This window comes from Monodelphis domestica, chromosome 2 (genome assembly GCF_027887165.1).
Source record: "Monodelphis domestica isolate mMonDom1 chromosome 2, mMonDom1.pri, whole genome shotgun sequence".
NCBI classification, from domain to species: domain Eukaryota; kingdom Metazoa; phylum Chordata; class Mammalia; order Didelphimorphia; family Didelphidae; genus Monodelphis; species Monodelphis domestica.
Window position 1 is genome coordinate 535241748 of NC_077228.1, and position 20387 is coordinate 535262134.

Genomic DNA, 20387 nt, shown 5'->3' on the forward strand with positions numbered 1-20387 from the left:
TGGTGCTCTGAAAACCTCCTCTGGTGCTGATTCAGTCTTCTCTAGGGTCTAGTAGTGGCCTACAGGGCTCAGGAGAGTGTGAACTACCTTTTTCTGGAATTAGGGGGGCCTCACACCAAGCCTGGGCAGGAGCTCTGGGCCTCACTCTGGGCTTAAGTAAGCCAGATACACTGTGGACTGCCTTGCCCTGGTACTTGAGACCTCATGTTGGCTTCAGCAAGGCTCTGAACCTCCCCTCAGGTTAGCATCAGCCAGCCACAGATTGCCTTGTACTCAAGTTCAGGTCTTCATTGCTTTCTTGGGCAGAGGCTCAAAGCCTCATTCTGGGCTTTATCAGCCCCATTCACTGTGGACCACCTGGTGATGGAGCTTGGGGCATCACCACAGGCTTGAGCAAGAGCTCTGTGCCTGTCCTTAGGCTTGAATTAGCCAAGTACTATTGACTGCCTTACTCCAGGGCTTGGGGCCTCATTACAGCCTTCCTGTAGGGTGCTTTGTTGTTGGTTAAGGCACAGTCTCAGTAGCTCAAAGTTGGCTTGTGTAAGGGGTAAAATTTATGGTAGGATTGAATATATTTTGGGTTGGTTGCCAGGGATTTAGTTACTAAATCCCAATGAATTACTCAAGTCAGAATGGCTTTTATGGTAGTTTATTTACAGTAGAGGGAATAAATTAAGGAAATGAGAGAGAGAGAGAGAAAAAGAAGGAAGAGAGATAGCTCCTCCAGCCTAGTCTGAACCAGGTAAGAATTCAGACACCCCAGGCAAAGGGGGAGTGAGGCAGAGGAGTAAATTTAACACAGCTTCCAGCCACAAGGCCTCCTCCAAGATGAGGGGTCTCTTCAGAGGCTAGTGACTGTTATGGGTAAATTTTAGGGTTGTTGACTGAATATATTATGTTGGTGGTCGCCAGGGATTTAAATTCGATCTCAATGAAATACTCAAGTCAGTTTGGGACTTTATGGTGGTTTAATTACAATAGAAGGAAGAAATTAAGAAGGAGGAGAAGGGGGAAAGGGTATAAGATTTTCTCTGGCCTGGCCTAAGCCAAGGGGAGTGCAAAGGCCTCAGCCAAGGGACCTTCTCAGAAGATTAAATCTAACTTGGCTTCTATCCCCAAGACCTCCTCCAAGATGAGGGGCCTCCTCGAAGGATAGTGCCTTCAGCAGGTCAAGGAAAAGAAGAATCAGCCTTATCACTCACCAGGTGGCCATTCAAGGAAACTGCCTCACTTAAACCACGCTACAGAGCTCCTCCCAGTTAACTCCAATGCCAAGTCCAACAAAGCCACAAAGACGCCAAATGCTGACAAAAGTTCACAACGCTTCCAAGAGAGCTTCACAGGAAGTGATGCGAAATATATAGGCAGTTCTTTACATCACTTCCTGTGTCTCACATGTACCAATGGTGGCCTAAGCTTGACTCAGGACAGCCCAGGGGGTCAGTCATTTGTTTCTGATTTGTCACTTGCTAGTACATGCTGGTCATAGGCCATCCTCCCCTACAGTTAATACTTAAGTGGGGGTGTATACATTCCTGGTTGCTATAATTCTAAAGACTAAGTAGGGTGGAGTAAATCTAAAATTCACATGACTCCAGAAAGCCAAGGGAAAGGGAGTACCAAGACAATGGGCCTCTCCATAGGGTGATGCCTCTAGAAAAGCCAAGGAAAAGGAGTCAGCCTTTTCACTCACCACATGGCAGTCCAATGGGAAACAGTCTGAGATCCCAAGCTCGAGCTCCTCCATGGTCAAGTTCCAAGGCAAAGACCCCCTCATAGGTAGTGACTGCAACATATAAAGGCAGTTCTTTGCATCACTTCTTGTGTCTTACATGTACCAATGGTGGCTTAAACTTGGCTTTGGACTGCCTGGGGGTTTGTCACTTGCTAGTACACATGGGTCATAGACCTTCCTCCCCCACACTTAATCCTTAAGTGGGGGTGTATACCTTCCTGGTAGCTAAAATTCTAAAGAATAAGTAGGGTAGAATAAATCTCAATTTCACACTTGTGCCCATGTTCAGACCCTAGATCAGTTAAGTGATGGTGGTTGGGGAGGGGAGCACTTTGTAGTCTTGGTGCATGGCTTTGCTTCCAGATGCTCTCCCTTCTCACCCCAGTGAAATAAATCCTCTCTGCCTACTTTTCAAGTTTTTTCTGCAAAATAGTTGCTTCATGCTCTCCCCTTGTTTGTTGTTTCTGTCAGTGACAGTTGTTTCTGTCACTCCAATAGTATTTTTGAGGCACCGTTTTAAGTTTGGTTGGGGAGGATTCTCAAGACATTGCCAGCTTCCTCTGCTGCTACTCCATAATCTTGCTGCAACTCCTCCAATAAATTATTTTTAAAACTAAGAAACACTGTGTCAAGAGTATTTCAATCTTTATAGCTTTTTTTCTCCCCCTGTTTCAGGAATTCCTGTTTCCAGACCAGATTTGACCTTCCTGTTGAAGAGAAAAGATATATGGAATCGAGAGGAAGAAGTTAGGACAGGCATTTCTCCAGGTGAGTAGGTGAAAAGGAGGTAAGACCACTTGTTTCCTTTGTGGAGTGGTAGCCAGATCAAAGTACTACTTGTGACTTTCACAACTATGGATTAACATGTCTGTTTCTCCAAAATTCCATTAGCATTAAATTTTTATAACACTCCTTTTCATTTAGTTTAATTTATTCTAAAATATCAGAGATGTTTTCATTTAAAATTTTGCAATTATTGACTTATTTGAATACTTTTTCTTGCAGATATCACTGATTTTTGTCCTTTTTAAAAAGAAGTTGATATCTTGATTTTACCTTTTTCTTTGAAGTTTTTATTTTTCCCTCTTCTGAACTTTTCCACCATCAATGAATATTTCTGAATATAAAGAACAACAGCAAAAAAAAATTAATTATAGAATTGCAGCTCTACGGGACATCTTCCTTCGTTCCTTTGTAAAAGTACAGAATCACTTCAACATTTTAGTTTCATAGTTGTTTAGCTTTCTCTCTCTACCTTCTCATATATGCTATTTTAAGTCCTCCATTGATTCTCTTTCATTACCTTTTTTTGACAGTGTCTCTATTTTTATCTCCTCCTTCTCCCTAACTACCCCCATTTTCCTTTGCCTCAAACCCTAACTTTCCATTGTAATGAATTATGGTGTCAAGTAAGATAAGATGATCACATTGGCCACATCACAAAATGATGTCTCATTCTGCAATTTTTATATCCCATTCATGTTCACATATACTCTTACCCTTTACTTCATATGACAAAGTCATCCCTGGTAAAATAAAAAAATAAATAAAAATTTAAGAGATTTTTAGGGGCAGCTAGATGGCTCAGCAGATGGAGAATCAGTCTTAGACAGAAGGTTCGGTATTCAGATGTGGCCTCAGATACTTCCTAGCTGTGTGACCCTAGGCAAGTCACTTAATCCCTTGTTGCTCTTCTACCTTGGAACCAGTATTTAGTGTTGATTATAAGACATAAGGAAAGGATTTCCTCAAAGTATACTCAATATGCCTGGCACCATCTGCAGTCAGTTCCACACTGAGAATCTTTCAATAAAGGAGAAAGCAAGATACATCTGCCATGGTTGATTATAATCCTATATCTTTCAGGATTTTATGAGGTTTTTTACTCTTCCCTTTTCATTTGTTGTAGGTGTGTCATGTTCCTGTTTCTGCCTGCTTCCTTCTCTCAGGCTTGTGGAAAGTTTTTACATTCACTTTTATGTTCCAGTAATACTGGATTCACCTCCTTTACTTTGCTAGATTATACAGAAGATAGGGTCCTAGTCTTTGAGTGAGGAAAGACTTTGGGCTCACTTCTGTTATCAGACTTTTAATGTTACCTTCTATTTATTTTGTGTATATATGTGTTTTCACTTCCTTTAAAATTTAATTTCATTGAGAGTAGGGTCTATTTTTTATTTTTGTTCCCATCTAGAGGGTTAGCTCAGGGCCTGGCAAATAATAAAACCTAATAGGACAGTGAATATTTGTTAATAGAATGAGAGCCAAATTGAATATCTTTCTTCTTGATACTAAAGAGAAAGAATCAAACACTTTCTTCAATAGATGTTCCTTTCTCTCAGAATAACAAACAGTAGCTTACTGAATTCTTTTATGTGTTTCAGATTTCCTTATTGAAGAGAACAGAATTGAAATGAAGGATTCAAGTCTGAAGCAATTCATCTGCTTGGAATCATTATCTCATCAAAAACTAGGAAAGAATTTGACATGGCATCCCAAGATGAGAGAATCTGTGATGTGTGATAATTTAGAGAAACATAAAGGCAACCAGGATAAACAATCTAGACAAGTAACAATAAATCCTAGAACAATTTTGAATAAAGTCGATGTACTTCAGTGTAATACATATGAGAGAAATTTCAGATTGAAGTCAGCATTCATTGCTCCATGGAGAAGAGCTTTAGAGAAAAGTCTCCATATATATAAGGGACTTGGAAGGAGCTTCAGGGATCTTCCTGATACATGTGATACATTTTTCTTGGGGAAGAACTTATATCAGTATACCACATTCAAGAAACCCTTCAGTTACCACTCAGATCTAATTAAATTGAAAGGAATGCTTGCTAGAGAAAAGCTACATGAATCCAGAAAACTTAATGGCAGAAGATCAAATTTTACTGTATATCAGAAAATTCAGAAAGGAGAAAAACATTACATATGTAATGAATGTGGGAAAGCCTTTAGCCGGAAGGGACATCTTGTTTCCCATCAGAGAACTCATACTGGAGAGAAACCATTTCGGTGTAATGAATGTGGGAAAGCCTTTAGCTGGAAGGAAAGTCTTATTATTCATCAAATTATTCATACTGGAGTAAAACCATTTAAATGTAATGAATGTGGGAAAGCTTTTAGTCAAAAGAGAAAACTTATTAACCATCAGAGAATTCATACTGGAGAGAAACCATTTAAATGTAATGAATGTGGGAAAGCTTTTAGCTGGAAGGAAAGTCTTATCACTCATCAGAGTACTCATACTGGAGAAAAACCATTTGAATGTAATGAATGTGGGAAAACTTTCAGTGCAAGGAAAAGTCTTATAAAACATCAGAGCATTCATACTGGAGAGAAACCATTCCAGTGTAATGAATGTGGGAAAGCTTTTAGTCAAAAGGTAAATCTTATTACTCATCAGAGTATCCATACTGGAGAAAAACCATTTGAATGTAATGAATGTGGAAAAACCTTTAGCCGGAAAGGGCATCTTGTTTCCCATCAGAGAACTCATACTGGAGAGAAACCATTTGAATGTAATGAATGTGGGAAAGCCTTTACCTGGAAGGAAAGTCTTATTATTCATCAGATTATTCATACTGGAGAGAAACCATTTAAATGTAATGAATGTGGAAAAACCTTTACTCAAAAAAGAAAACTGATTACCCATCAGAGAACTCATACTGGAGAGAAATCATTTGAATGTAATGAATGTGGGAAAGATTTTAGCTGGAAGGAAAGTCTTATTGCTCATCAGAGTACTCATACTGGAGAGAAACCATTTGAATGTAATGAATGTGGAAAAGCTTTTAGTGTAAGGCAAAGCCTTATAAAACATCAGAGAATTCATACTGGAGAGAAACCATTTCAGTGTAATGAATGTGGGAAAGCCTTTAGTCAGAAAGTAAATCTTATTACTCACCAGAGTACTCATAGTGGAGAGAAACCATTTGAATGTAATGAATGTGGAAAAGCCTTTAGTCATAAGAGAAGACTTATTGCCCATCAAAGAACTCATAATGGAGAAAAACTATTTGAATGTAATGAATGTGGTAAAGACTTTAGTTCTAAGGAAAGTCTTAATGCCCATAAAAGAACTCATACTGGAGAGAAACCATTTGAATGTAATGAATGTGGGAAAGCCTTTAGTCAAAAGGTGAATCTTACTACTCACCGGAGTATTCATACTGGAGAGAAACCTTTTGAATGTAACGAATGTGGAAAAACTTTCAGTGTAAGGCAAAGCCTTATAAAACATCAGAGAATTCATACTGGAGAGAAACCATTTCAGTGTAATGAATGTGGGAAAGCTTTTAGCTGGAAGGGAAGTCTTATTATCCATCAGAGAACTCATACTGGAGAGAAACCATTTCAGTGTAATGAATGTGGGAAAGCCTTTAGTCATAAAAGAAGATTTATTATCCATCAGAGAATACATACTGGAGAGAAACTATTTGAATGTAATGAATGTGGGAAAGACTTTAGTTGTAAGGAAAGTCTTATTACCCATCAGAGAACTCATACTGGAGAGAAACCATTTAAATGTAATGAATGTGGGAAAGCATTTAGCCAAAAGGGAAGTCTTAATATCCATCTGAGAACTCATACTGGAGAGAAACCATTTGAATGTAATAAATGTGGAAAAACCTTTAGTCATAAGAAAAGTCTTGTCGTCCATCAGAGAACTCATACAGGAGAAAAATAATTTAAATGTAATAAATGTGAGAAAACTAATAGTCTTCAGAGAATACTTATCTATCAGAGAACTCACTGAGGAGAAACCATTGGAATGTATAATCATTGTGAGAAAACTTTTATTGTAAGGGATAATTTTATCAGGCATCAGAGACCTCACACTGCCAAGAGACCATTTGAATGTTAGTCCCAAGAGAGGCTTTTTTATTCATTAGAGAACTCATGCAGGAGAGAAATAATTTTAATGTGATCCATGTAAGAAAACTTTTAGTCATTAGAGAACACATCTATCAAAGAACTCAGTAGAGATAAACCATTGAAATGTAATCAATGTGGGAAAACTTTTAGTACAAGGGGAAACTTTATCAAGCATTAGAGACCTCACACTGAAGAGAAATCATTTGAATGTAATGAATGCAAGAAAGACTTTAATTATAAGAAAAATCTTATTCCCCAACAGGAAACTCACACTACAAAGAAAACATTTTAAAATAATGAGTGTTGGAAAATCTTGAGTTGCCAAACTGTACTTAATAGCAGAGAATTGATAGCAAATGCCTTTGCAGATATGCAGTAGGAAACCTTTCTCTTCAAAAGAACTTTTCATTACCCATCATTTGAATATACTTAATATGGGAAAATTTTCAGTGAATGCAAAGCCTTATAAAACATCAGAACTCTCACTGGAGAGAAACCATTTAAATGTAATAAATGTGGGAAAAGCTTCCATCAGCAGTCAAGCTACACTACACATCAGGGAAACGATACTGGTTAGGAAGAGCCTTTGCATGGAATGACTATGAGAAAACCTTCATTTTATTGCCCACTAGAGAACTCACTGTGGAGAGAAACCATTTGAAAGGAATGACTTTGAGAAAGCCTTTAGTTATAGGATAAATGTTATTACCCATACGGGAAAACCTGATTGCAGTATTTGAACCTAGCCATGCAAGGTAAGAAACTAGATTCATTTGTTGCTTAGACACTGGAATTGTTGCTCAGTCCAGGACAAGGAGGTCATTCAAATCATAGAAAATCTTCGAGGATCTGGAAATTGATGCAAGGAATTTTCTAAGATACACATTTTAAGTATCTTGTGTACCTAATTTCAGATCTACCTATCTCCAGTTTAATTAGCTGTTTTTTCCTCCATTGTTTCTGTGGTTGGGTTCTGGGATCCAACGGTTTTTGACTGTCCTCTCTGTTGAATGACTTAGTAAAACTTGTAATAATTTTTTTCAGGTTTAAATTTGTTCTTCCCTGACATTCATCATTGAAGTCATACTCAAAAACTATTTTAATTTAATGAATTTGAGAAAACCATCAATAAGAATGAAAGAATAAAAAGAAATTGATTTGTTCTTAAAGGAATCCTTTGTATGTAATGAATGTAAAAAAACTAGAACACAATATTGTGAGAAATGCTGGATTTCGAGTAAAATAATCAGGGTCCAAATACCTGTTCTGACCTTGAGCAATTTGAGGGTTCTCTGACTCTTCCTTGGTCATCTGTAAAATAAGGTGGTTATGTACTAGATGACCCTGAGCACCCTTCCAATTCTCAGTCCAAAACTCTTTAATCTTATAGCATTGAATATATAACTAATGAACCATTATGGATGTAGTACATTCAAAGAGTAAATGTTAATGGTTCACTGTCAGAGTATCCAGACTTGTTCAGTGGGATTTTTGTTTCATACTTTCAACATTTTTTTGTCAGGAATAGTGCATAGTTACTATGTTTGTAGGTGACAAATGTAATAGAGAAAAGAAGAGGAGGCTTGAAAGATGCTGGAAGAGAATAACTAACATAATGACAAGATCCAAAAGATCTCGACTGGATGGAGCAGGGGCTGGCAAACTACAGCCAATCTGATCCACTGATTATTTCTTTTTAGATAGGATAAACTTCACAGTAATAGTAACTTTATTTTAAAATGTTAAAAACCACTCCTAACTTTCAAGCCACACAAAAACAATGGTGGATCAAATTTGGTTCACAGACCATAGTTTGTACACCCCTTGGAAATAGCATTACTTAAATCTAATAACATGAAATTCAGTAGAGATAAATGTAAAGTAACAGTAGAAAAATTACAGAGCAGGGATTTAATTTAGTCCCAATCTGACACCCAGTCTATCTTTGCACTGTATCCTGCTGCTTATACTGTATAAGAGATAAACCCTAGTTATAAATTTATGAACTCCACTGTCATTGGGTGCAAAGACCAACTTCACCTAGACAAGGTGGATATTACTAATTTGTGTCTTTTTTAAACGAAGTTGATATCTTTTGATTTATACAATTTTAATTTTTTGCTCTTCTGAACTTGTGTACCATCAATAAACAAATATTTCTGAATATAAAGAACCACAGCAAAGAAAAATTTCTTATGGAATTGTAGATTTCCAGGTCTTGTTCCCTAGTTTCTTTGTGATATACAGAACCACTTCAGCATTTTAGTTTCAAAGTTCTATAGCTTCTCTCTCACTCAGCTTTCTCATATGTGTCCTTTTAGATCCTTTGTTGATACTCTTTCATTACCTTTTTTTGAAGTTGTCTCTATCTTTATCCCTCTTCCCATCCCCCATTCTCCCTTGCCTCGAACTGTAATCTCCCATTGTAATGAATTGAACATTTTAGACAAAACACGAAATGATTTCTCATTCTACAACTTTTACATTACCTTCTTGTTCACATATGCTCTTACCTTACATGACAGAACCATCTCTGATAACATAAGAATGTAATCAATTTGACCATTGAAATCCTTAAATTTTTTCTCTTATTTACCTTTTTTTTTGGTTCTCTTGAATTTTGTATTTGAATTTTGTATTCACTAAAATTTTCTGTTTAATTCTGGTCTTTTCTTCAGGAATGCTTGGAAATATTCTATTTTATTAAATAACCATACTTTCCTTTGAAATAATATAGTCGATTTTAATGGGTAGGTGATTCTTGGTTGTAAACCCAGTTCTCTTGCCTTCCAGAATATCATATTCCAAGCCTTCTGGTCCTTCACTGTGGAATCTGCCAGATCCTGGGTAATCCTAACTGAGGCTCCATGATATCTGAATTATTTCTTTCTGGCTAATTGCAGTATTTCCTCCTTGGCCTAGGAGCTTTTGAACTTGGCTATAATATTCCTGGGAGTTGTCATTTTGGGATTTATGGCAGGTGATCTGTGGATTCTTTCAATATCTATTTTACCCTCTTGTTCAAGAATATCAATGCAGTTTTCGTGGATAATTTTTTTTTCTAATACGTCTAGGCTTTTTTTTTTTTTGGTCATGACTTTCAGGTAGTCCAACAATTCTTAAATTGTTTCTCTTGTACCTATTTTCCAAGTCAGTTATTTTTCAATGAGATATTTCATATTTTCTTTCTTTTTTTTAATTTGATTTTATTGTTTCTTGATGTCCCATGAAGTCATTAGCTTTTATTTGTCCAATTATAATTTTTAAAGATTGAATTTCTTCCATGATATTTTCATCCTCCCTTTCCATTTGATCCATTCTATTTTTCATGGCACTCTTTTCTTCATTGGATTTTTGTGCCTCTTTTTTCACCTGACCAATGTTTCTTTTTAAGCTATTATTTCCTTTTTGCATTACTTTCATTTATTTTTCCCATTTTTCTTTAACTTATCTTATTTTAATTTTGAATTCTTTTCAAGTTCTTCCAGAATTTGCAACCAATTCCTGTTTTGTATGTTTGTTGAAGTTTTGCATGTGGTTACTTGAATCTCATCATCTCCTATTGGTTCTGTTCTTTGTTTTTTTTTCTCCATAAAAATTTCCAGGGGTCAAATGTTTCTTTTGCTGTTTGTTCATCTTCCCACCCTTTTTTTTTTTGCCTTTGGACTAGAAGCTTTAAAAGCTACTTGCTGATTCTTTCTCCTCTGCTGACCTTTGCCCTGGATTGTGTAGACTTCTACATAGTCGGTACTGAATGCTTGAAAGGGCCCAGCCAGATGTACTACCTAACCTCTCTGCAGGCTGTACTGGTGCCAGGGTCTAAGACCTCAAGGATAGGTCTGAGGTACTTCCTTCCTGGTCCAGTCCCTGCCTCTAATTCCTGAAGTCAGCCCAGGCCCAAGTTCTGATTCTGGTGAGGTAGGTCGGGTGGGTGTCAGTCAGCACTTATCTGTTTTCAGTTTTGCTTCAGGCTCCCCCTTATCCCATTAAATTCAACTCTCTCTGCCTACCTCTCAAGTTGTGCTCTCTTAAGAGCCCCCTCACTTGCCCTGATTTGACTCCCATCCTTTTAAGGTGCCTCCTACAGATTCATTTGGAAGGATAGTTAGAATGGTTTCAACTTTTCCTACTACTAAGTCACCATCTTGGCTCCATCCCTAACATCCCTGATAACAAGAGAAACTAAAGAGATTTTTAAAAGATGAGAAAGCATTTTCCGCAAAGTCCACCCAGGGTGCCTGGCTTTATCTGTAGTCAATTGCACAGACAATCTTCTCCCAAAAGTAGAGAGAGCTCATGAGATATATCAACTCCAATTGACTGATTTTAGTTATGCACCTTTCAGGATTTTGAGCAGTTTTTTGCTTTTTTTTTTTTTAATTGGTTGTCATATATGTAATTTTCCCATTTCTGCCTGCTTCATTATCTTAGGCTTGTGAAATTTTTTCACATTTATTCTTATGGTCCAGTATTATTGGATTCCTCTCCTTATTTAGACTGATCCTTTCATCTTGCCTGTTTTTTTAAAGTACAAATGATTTCAATGCTGCTGATTTCTAAGATGATTGAGGTCTTGGATTTTATTCCCCTTCCTACTTTTTCCATTCTCTCCCTTGATCATCTCAGCCTTTGCTTTTCAACAGAGGAGTGTCAATTGTTTTGTGTTTGCCTTTCTGTATTTGGCATTTCTCACATACATGTTCTACTATTGTTTTAGTAGTCACTCTGCAATTGAATGGTCATCCATCTAGTTACTTTGGTAAGTGGCACAGAGAATCAAGTGCTGGTCTTTGAGTGAGGGAACACTCTGGACTCAGTTCTGGCCTCATTCACTTACTAGCTACCTTCTAACCTTTAGTGTGTGTGTGTGCACGTGTGCGCACTCTCTTCCACTAGAATTTAATTTCCTTGAAGGTAGAATCTTTTTTATTTTTCTTCCCATCTGGAGAACTTGCTCAGTGTCTGATGTAGTAAAATCTAATGAGAGAATGGATATTTTTTGATTTAGTGATTGATTCAAATAGAGTATCTTCGTTTTGAAGAAAGATAAAGAATCTAAAACTTGCCCTAATAGAGGTTCCTTTCTCTCAGTATAACAAACAAAAACTTAATGACTTATTTTTTGTGTTTCAGATTCCCTTATTGAACAGATCAGGATTGAAACCAAGGATTCAAGTCTGAAGCAAGTCATCTGTTAGGAAGCTTTATCTCATCAAAAAATTGGGAAAGAATATGGTTTGACCTTCCAAGATGATAGAAGCTGGGATCTGTGATAATAGCTTAGAGCCATGATGGTGAACCTATGGCATGTTTGTCAGAGATGGCACACAGAGACCTCTGTGGACATGTGCACTGTCCAGGCAGAGTTAGTTACTAGAAAGGCAGAGGGACTCCAGTGGAGCTGCTCCCTTCCCCCTCTCCACTGCACCTCTCAACCCCTCTGTGCTTACTCCCTCCTCTAAGTGGAGTACTCTGGCTACTCCCCTCCACTGTCTGGGACTATGGGCTGTGGGGGTGGGGGTGAGAGTCTCCCACCATCAGATTCAGCCCCACCCAGTAAAAGATCTCTCACCAGTCTGGGGAATGACACTGTCCTTCCCCACCCCCACCCCCAAAAGGCTGACTGTGCTCCCTCTGCCCCCACCCCCATCCCCAGGTGGGTCACAGTCCAGTTGGCAGTTCCACACCTAGCACAGTGCTGACCTTACAGGTGCACAAGTTGTTATGCAGATATAAGCAGCCTATCTCTGTGACAGAGTAAAGCTGAGGTAGAGTGGGTCTGCATTTGAATTGGACTCACAAGGATCAGCACCTCTTGTAATAAGAAGCCACTTCCCCCACCTTCCAGACTGTACTAGTCTTTGGCCTAGTGAATCCTGACAGCAGCCCCCCTGCTAGGCCCCCAGGTCCCCATGGGCAAGAGCCAGCTAGGAACCTGGCTCCCACCTCCAAATTGGGGGGGGGGGGGACATGGCAAACAATCCCCAAAAGGTTTGCCATCACTGGTTTAGAGAACCATAAGGGCAACCTATGAGGTCCTAAAACAAATTTGAACAAAGTGGATATACTTCAAATTAATCCATTTGAGAGAAATTTCAATCTGATATCAAGCTTTCATAGCCTCATAGAGAAAAGCTTTAGAGAAAAGTCTCTAAATACTAGGAACTTGTAAAGAGCTTCAGGAATTTTCCTGGAATATGTGATCCATTCTTAGGGAAGAACCTGTATAAGTCTACCACATACAAGAAGCCCTTCAGGTACCACTTGGGTTTAATTAGATCGAAAGGAACGCATGCTGGAGAAAAGCTAAATGAGCGTCAGGTCTAATGTTCCTTCCACTGTCCCACATAGCCACTAGCATGTGAGAATTAAAGCTTAGTTGTAAATTTGTGATCTCACTGTCATAGGGTCCAAAAATCAACTTCACCTGTACAAGGTGGGGGACGCATGCTTAGAAGTTCTTAAAGAGAACAACCCAGATATGTAAGTATTGTTTGCATGATCATATATGTATAACCCAGATCAGATTGTTTACTTTCTTTCTCGAGGTGGGGGGAGGGAGGCAATTTGAGTTATAATTTAAGAAAATACATCAAAATTTGTTACGTGTAATTGGGGAAATAAATCTTTTGTAAGAGAACTGTCTAACCATCCATAAGCAAAGGATAAACTATGGGAGTGGAAACACCGAGAAAAAGCAACTGCCTGAATACAGAGGTTGAGGGGACATGACAGAGGATAGACTTTAAATGAACACTCTAATGCAAATACTATCAACAAAGCAATGGGTTCAAATCAAGAAAACATCTAATGCCCAGTGGACTTACGTGTCGGCTATGGGGGGTGGGGGGGAGGAAAAGAAAATGATCTATGTCTTTAACGAATAATGCTTGGAAATGATCAAATAAAATATATTTAAATTCAAAAAAAAAAAAAAGAGAACTGTCTAATCAATATTTGTTAGCCATCTATTGGGGCAGATAAATAAAGTCTTGGTCTTAACCTAAAAAAATCATAACTACACGTGTAGTTATATGAGAACAGGTCATTAACCAGCCCTAGAGAGACAGTGATCCAAGCCACCACTGGGAGACCATCCTAGCAGGACCAAATCTCAGGAAAGACCAACAGTGATATAATTACTGGGAATTTCCACTGACTGCAGTTTTTAGAGGGTATAAGAAAGGAAGGACAACTACAGGTTAAGAAAGGCTTGGACCAAGAGTGGATTCAGAGGCGAGGGTACCTGGGAGCAGTCTACTTGAGAAGACTGAAAAAGTACTGAAGATTAGATGGCAGCAGCTAATCCTGGTTGATTAGGCCAAGGGACAGACTAGGGACTAGAAGAAACCTATTCATAGTCACTTAAGTAGTTCAATCTTTAGAATTTTTTGTTCCAAACTCCTGAAGAGTTGGTAATGGAAATAACTAGTATCAGGTTGCATTAAAAGAAGCAAAGATTTTCTGATTTTGAAGACTGTCCTTTTGGGTGCTTTGGCTTAAGATTTATAAACTGGAGAGCATCTTGAGAAGTATGATGGAAGCCTTGAGTCCATGGTATATAAAGATATGTTGAAGAAACTGGGCAGATTTCGGAGGTGGGGGTGGGGGTGGGTTATGATTCAGTCTTCAAATGGGGTAAGGAAAGAAAGCTTTTAGACTTGTTCTGTTTGTGCCCCCCCCCCACAAGTCATAATGAGGAACAATGGATGGGTAACGTGAGGGACAAAACTTCCCTCACAATGAGTTGTCCCAAAGTGGTGGGGATGCCTCAAGAGGAAGGCCTCTTTGAACCTATCTTTAGGCATATATTGGAGGGTTATCTTTGGAATGGAATAGTAGAGATCCTTTTCATTTTTAGGTTGTAGATAGATGATGTGCCTTTCAACTAAAATTCTGTGAAATTGCTTCACCAAGGAGCTGTGAACTGGTCCACACACTCTGGAAAGCAATTTGAAATTATGCCCCAAACACTCTTAAACTGTGCCCTTTAACCCATAGAAAGGTAAAAATTAATGGTTGGACAATAATTTTATGAAATTCCGTGGTCACCAATATTCTGGAGGCATTATCTGGGAGACAGACATGTTCATGCAAATTACGTCTTTCCTGTTTCACCTTTTCTGTTCACTCTGGAGGTAACATTCACTCTTCTTCCAGTACTGATTTGGTAGCTGTGTATCATGTTCTGTTGGTTCTACTCATTTTGCTGTTCATTATCTCATGTAGTTCTTTCCAAGTTTTTTTTAATTAGCCTGCTGGTCATTTCTTATGGCACAGTAATATTGGATCGTGATCATATATAACAAATTGTTTAGCCACTCAGCAATTAATAGACGTCCCTTCAGTTTCCAATTTTTGCCACCACTCAGAGAGCTGCTATAAATATTTCGAACCATGATGGGTTATTTTCCTTTCTCCCTGATCTCCTTGGGAAACAGACCCAACTCTCTGTGTAATCCCAAATTGCTTTTCAGAATGATTGGATCAGTTCAACCAGTTACAGGAATGACTGGACTGGGCAGAGGCTTGAGGCAATTTGGAATTATGCTCAAAGGGTTATATATGCTCAAAGCAATGCACACTTTTTGCTCCAGCAATACCACTACTAGGTTTGTATCCCAAAGAGATAAGAAAAATGGGAAAGGTTGTGTTGGTACAAAAATATTTCTATCAGCTCCTTTTGTGGTGGCAAAGAATTGGAAACTAAAGGGAAGTCCCCCAGTTGGGGAAAGGCTGAACAAATTGTGGTATATTATGGTGATGGAATACTATTGTACTATAAGGCACAATGAATAGGACGACTTCAGAAAGAACTGAAAAGATCTATGTGAACTGAAATGAGCAGAACTAATATTATACACAGTAACTGAAATATTGTGGGACTATCAAATGTGATGGACTTTGCTAACAGCAATACAATGATCCAGGACAATTTTGAGGGACTTATGATAAAAATAATATTATCCACCTCGAGAGAAAGAACTATGCAGATGAAAGAATGTGATCTGGCACTTGTTTATTTGGGTATATGTTTGGGGGTTTGGGTTTCATAAGATTGTTCATTTATAAAAATGAATAAATGGAAATATGTTTTTTGAGATAATACATGGATAACCCAGTTGAATTGCTTGTCAGCTCTGGGAGAAGGGAGGAAAGAAGGTAAGGAGACAATTCGGATCATACAACTTTGGGAAACTTATGTGGAAATTTGTTATTAAAATAAAGATAAAACATTAAAAAAAAAACAAATCTTGATTATAGATTTTTTTCTAACTACAGTGATCCCTCACCTCTCAAGGGAGTTACCAGAAACCCCCATTATAAGAGAAAATCCACAAAGTGACAGGATTATATTTATGTGATTATTTATATATATATATATATATATATATATATGTATATATATATATATATATTTTAAGACTTTATAAACCCTTCCCACTTTCCTATAAACCTCTTCCACACTCTTATTAATCTTTTCCACACTATTATAAACACTGAGCCATCAGTGCTTAGGATACAGAACACAGTCCTGTGATTGGTTGCCTTTAATTCCAACAGCCAATAGTGTGCCGTGTACCATTTACCTTAGCGAACTTGCCAAGCAGTAATGGTGTATACTGGGTTTCCATTGTGTATAGTATGGTATTCATCTGCAAAATCCCAAAATAGAGCGAGAACTTCATAATATAGAATTAGATTAAACCACAAACCATATACTGTGGTACAATCGAATGTAATTGGACTTCTCCATTAGTGGCAATGCTGTGACCCTGAACAACTCGGAGGGATCTATGAGAAAGAGCACTATCCACATCCAGAGAAAGAACTGTGGGAGTAGAAATGCAAAAGAAAAACAACTGCTTGATCACATGGGTCATGGGTAATGATTGGAGATGTAGGCTCTAAATGATCATCGTAGTGCAAACATCAGCAGCATGGAAATCGGTTCTGGTCAAGGACACGTGTAAAACCCAGTGGAATTGCACATCAGTTACGGGAAGGGGTGGGGGTAGGAGAAGGAGGGAAGGAATATGATTCTTGTAACCAAGGAATAAAGTTCTAAATTGACTAAGTAAAATTAAAAAAACAAACAAACCAACCCATATAGTGAAGCCCCAATAAGTGAACCAGACATAGAAGACCTCTGTTCTTTGGTGGTTGAGTGAGATAGATTAAGTGCATTATTCTGAGTTTGGATTGCTTCCCATGTCTTCAAGCACAGTTTAAGACCCAATTTTATTCTGACTAGGAAAGAGGATGTGACAGCTAGTTTTGTTATCTAAAAGTCCCGGGGAAGCCAGGAAGGAGTGATTGATAACAAGGAACACAGAAGCATATGTGTGTGGGATGAAATGGTGCATTATTCCCCAGTATACATTGATTGGTATTAGTAATCATAGATTGGCAACTTCCTTTAGAAAACTAGTGAAAGTTAGGTGCCCTTTACTAAGGAGAGAGCGATCTCTCCTTATGAAGAGTGGAGAAACGCCCCTCCCCAAACAGCTTCATATAAATTAATATAGGCCTTTAGTATACTCTTTTCAAATGTAGCTGAGACTGTTCTCCCCTTCTTTACTGTGGGAGAAGTTTGGCTGTTCTAATCTCTATGAGAGAAATCTCAAAATTTACAAGTTACAATCTTGACTACATGTCCTGAGAAATGTTTCCATGATTATTATAACTGGAGAAATGTTTCAGCCTGAATGCTATTGCCCAAGAAATGTCACCTGAAAAAACCTTGGACAGGCCTAAAACTTGATTCAACTGAAAATCTGCAAATGTAAGGAATTTTCCCATAGGCTTGGAACCGTTGGGAAAACTTAAGGAGGATAGAACAAGATAAAGAAATACAATATACAAACATATGATGCAACACGCATATGGTGGGAAAGACGAGATAACGTTGTGTTGGATCCCTATAAATTCCAAGTAAATTTGAGCATTAATGTCCACTGTTTCTGAGAGGTCTCTCCAGACAGTGCCCCCTCCCCCCAATAAAGCCACGTGAACTCTGCCAGTATCTTATCAAGTCTTCTGTCTGTTCATTAGAGTGATTCTGGGGGACGAGCCTCCCCAGAATTCCACACCACACAATATGTATCTCCTCAAATTTAGCAGCAAGATTCTAGCAGGATGGGAGGCCAGGAAGTGTTGGAGAAAGTAACTCTTTGTTTTGTATATTTCACTCATTGAACCCTAAAATTAGCTCATGCTCCCCCCAACAAGGGTGAGGGATACTATAAGAAGGTCGGGTTTACAGGTAGACATCGGCATTTGGCGTTTGTTGCTAGGATGATGTCCTTTTCCATGGAAAGAAAATAAAAGTGCTGCTTTTTTTATATAAAAGGGCTACTTTCTGAACCCAGATTATTTTGGTAAGTGGGGGAATTCTCGATTGTAGTCAGCTCATCCCACTCAGGGGTTTTGGGTTTTTCAGGGTTAACATGGGTAATACCATCATCCACTCAAACTCCATTCTTTCTCGTTATACTAGCACCTCCCGGTATGTTGTATTTAATAGCGTCTTTCTCAGACACACAAGTTGTATGATGAATACGGGGCTTTTTCCCGAGTCTAAACAAATTCACTTTGGCCTCCCGGATTTTGAAACAGCTGGCGAAGGGTCCTGACGGAAGGGTCCAGACCACTGAGCTGCCGAAGCACCACCTTCTTGGGGTGGGATCTCACTATCATGGCAGGCGGCTAAGTATTATGGTCCCTTTTGTCCTTCCAGCTTTTCCGAGGGTAACTCTTTTCACTGACCCTGTGTGCATGCTCAGTGAGGGTTGGGGAGATGCAGAGAAGCACGAGACCAGGATCATCGAAGGCTTTCCTTTCTCCCGCCAGAATGCTAAAGGGGGAAACAAAGGATGGGCCCAGTCTGGACCTTTCTCTCTCAGCCTTTTTTTTTTTTGAGTTTTCAATTGAATTTTATAAAAATCAGAATCAGGTTTATTTGGATACATAATGTTACACTGAACTGATGAGTCTCACATTCCGTAAAAAGGGAGCTTCTGACTGGAGCATGTATGAGAATACCCAGAATTTAAAAACCCGGCTTGCCAGTAGTGTGGACCAGATAAGGACTTGGGGGCCATACATGCTGGTGGGTATATAAGTCAGCATCCACGAGCTACAATTGGAACTTCCATGTTGAGCTCCCCTGGTGCGCACCAGATCAATAAACGACCCTTTTGCTTAATTGCATTGTCTACTGGTCTTCCTTGGTGGTGGTGGGGGAAAACCTGGACCCTAACATAAGCAAATTGGACAATATGCTGAGAAGTCCAGATACAGTAAAAGCAAAGAGCTGCATTCAATCCAGCGAGAGCTGCACTGACCCCACCTGGGACTTTTCTTTTTTCTGGAAAGTCAATCTGAGGGCCCGGTATAGTTGAGTCTTTTCTGTTTGCCCCTTTTGGACCTCAATTCAGCTCCAAGCAGTGAATGAACACTCACAATGCCGCTCACTTCAAGTTCACCCAAACTGATTTTTTCATTCCATGACTCATCCTAACTTCATCCCAGTCTGCTTTGGTATCTGCAGCCTCATCTTCCGGCTCAGGCTCTTTTCTAATTGCTCCTTGAGGAGAGGCAACCACTATGGGTAGGGACTCATGAAGGCTTTTCTTATCCACCAACTGCTGATGAGTTTCCCGTTTTGACAATCCATTAAAGATTCCTCTGGTTATATTAATTAAATTACATAATCCAGTAACCTTTGCATGCATATCTTTAATTCCAATTAATTTGCAAATTGTAATAATGGCTTGATGAGGACAGAGACCTTGACCTCTGGGCTGCTGCTTCATCTTGATACGTGCTTTCTTAAATGTTAAAGAAATAGCGTGGAAAGTTGTTTGGTCTTCATATCCATCTATGTAATGCAAATAATAAATCGCTCTATTCTTTGCCTTTCTGAGCGCATTGACCCGGTCAGGGGCTTTTCCCACGGCAAAACCCGCAGCTCCTTTTCCATTTCCAACTGCCACCAGAACCCGAACGGATTGCTTCCTTCCTTCTTCGGCCGTCATATTGAAGGCAGTTTCCGGCCCTTACAGGCTGTCTTCTCCGAGAGCCAGGACTAGTCTCCCAGGAGAGAGCCGAAGAGGAGAGACGAAAAGCCGCCCCTGCCCCTGCGCCTAGAGTTGGAACCCTGGGTCTCGGAACTAAGAGTCCGCATTTTACTGTTTTAAAAAATAGACTTGGCCAATGGGGACACTACATCAAAAGTTATAGGGAAAGAATTGAGACCCACATTCCCGGGCAGCCTGGATAGAAACAAAGGGGGTGCGTGGGACGATAGACTACATTTCCCAGAATGCCCGCAGAAGACTCCCTGAGGAGCGCGCTGCATCATGGGATCGCTGTTTCTGGTTGACTGTGTAGGGAGGCCCAGATTTGGTTCCTAAAGTGGACTCAGCCGGCTCCGGCTCGGTCCTGCCACAGAAGCCTCCAGATTCCTGAAGCTGGGAAGACAGGCTAGAAAACAAGAGTGCGCACGCATATGAGCCCCATCTCTGCTCTGGCCCATTCTACTGGGGGACTGTAGGCGGGACGATCACAGTACGCAGGCGCAGCGCGTGTGATTCTCTTCCCCCACCCCCTCCCGTCCCCTTTATTGAAGCTGCCAGAGTGAATGTAAGCACGTGGGGTGGGACTGGAGAGGGTGAACGAGGAGCACGTGAGTGAGTGTGGACGGGGACATGTGACTGTGCGTGGAAGCACAGGAGCGTGTGATTCTGGGAGGGGCCTCGGGGTG

At 39.4% G+C, this 20387-nt stretch overlaps 2 protein-coding genes across 4 annotated transcripts in view; one reads left to right on the plus strand and one right to left on the minus strand.

Moving 5' to 3' along the window:
• Positions 1-13267, plus strand: part of LOC100618834 (zinc finger protein 84-like) — a 31585-nt gene extending 18318 nt beyond the window's left edge. For all 3 annotated transcript variants that reach the window (XM_056814423.1, XM_056814425.1, XM_056814424.1), the window contains 3 exons: positions 2411-2503; positions 4120-7374; positions 11753-13267. In XM_056814423.1, the coding sequence (XP_056670401.1) occupies positions 2411-2503; positions 4120-6431 (2405 nt within the window). In that variant the 3' untranslated portion in view covers positions 6432-7374; positions 11753-13267. The remainder of the gene's footprint in view (positions 1-2410; positions 2504-4119; positions 7375-11752) is intronic.
• A 5287-nt stretch (positions 13268-18554) lies between these two features.
• On the minus strand, positions 18555-20244 carry LOC107651143 (28S ribosomal protein S5, mitochondrial-like). Its single transcript, XM_056820002.1, has one exon. The coding sequence runs from the start codon at positions 19657-19659 to the stop codon at positions 19093-19095; it is 567 nt and encodes a 188-aa protein (XP_056675980.1). The 5' UTR covers positions 19660-20244; the 3' UTR covers positions 18555-19092.
• Positions 20245-20387: the final 143 nt, after the last annotated feature.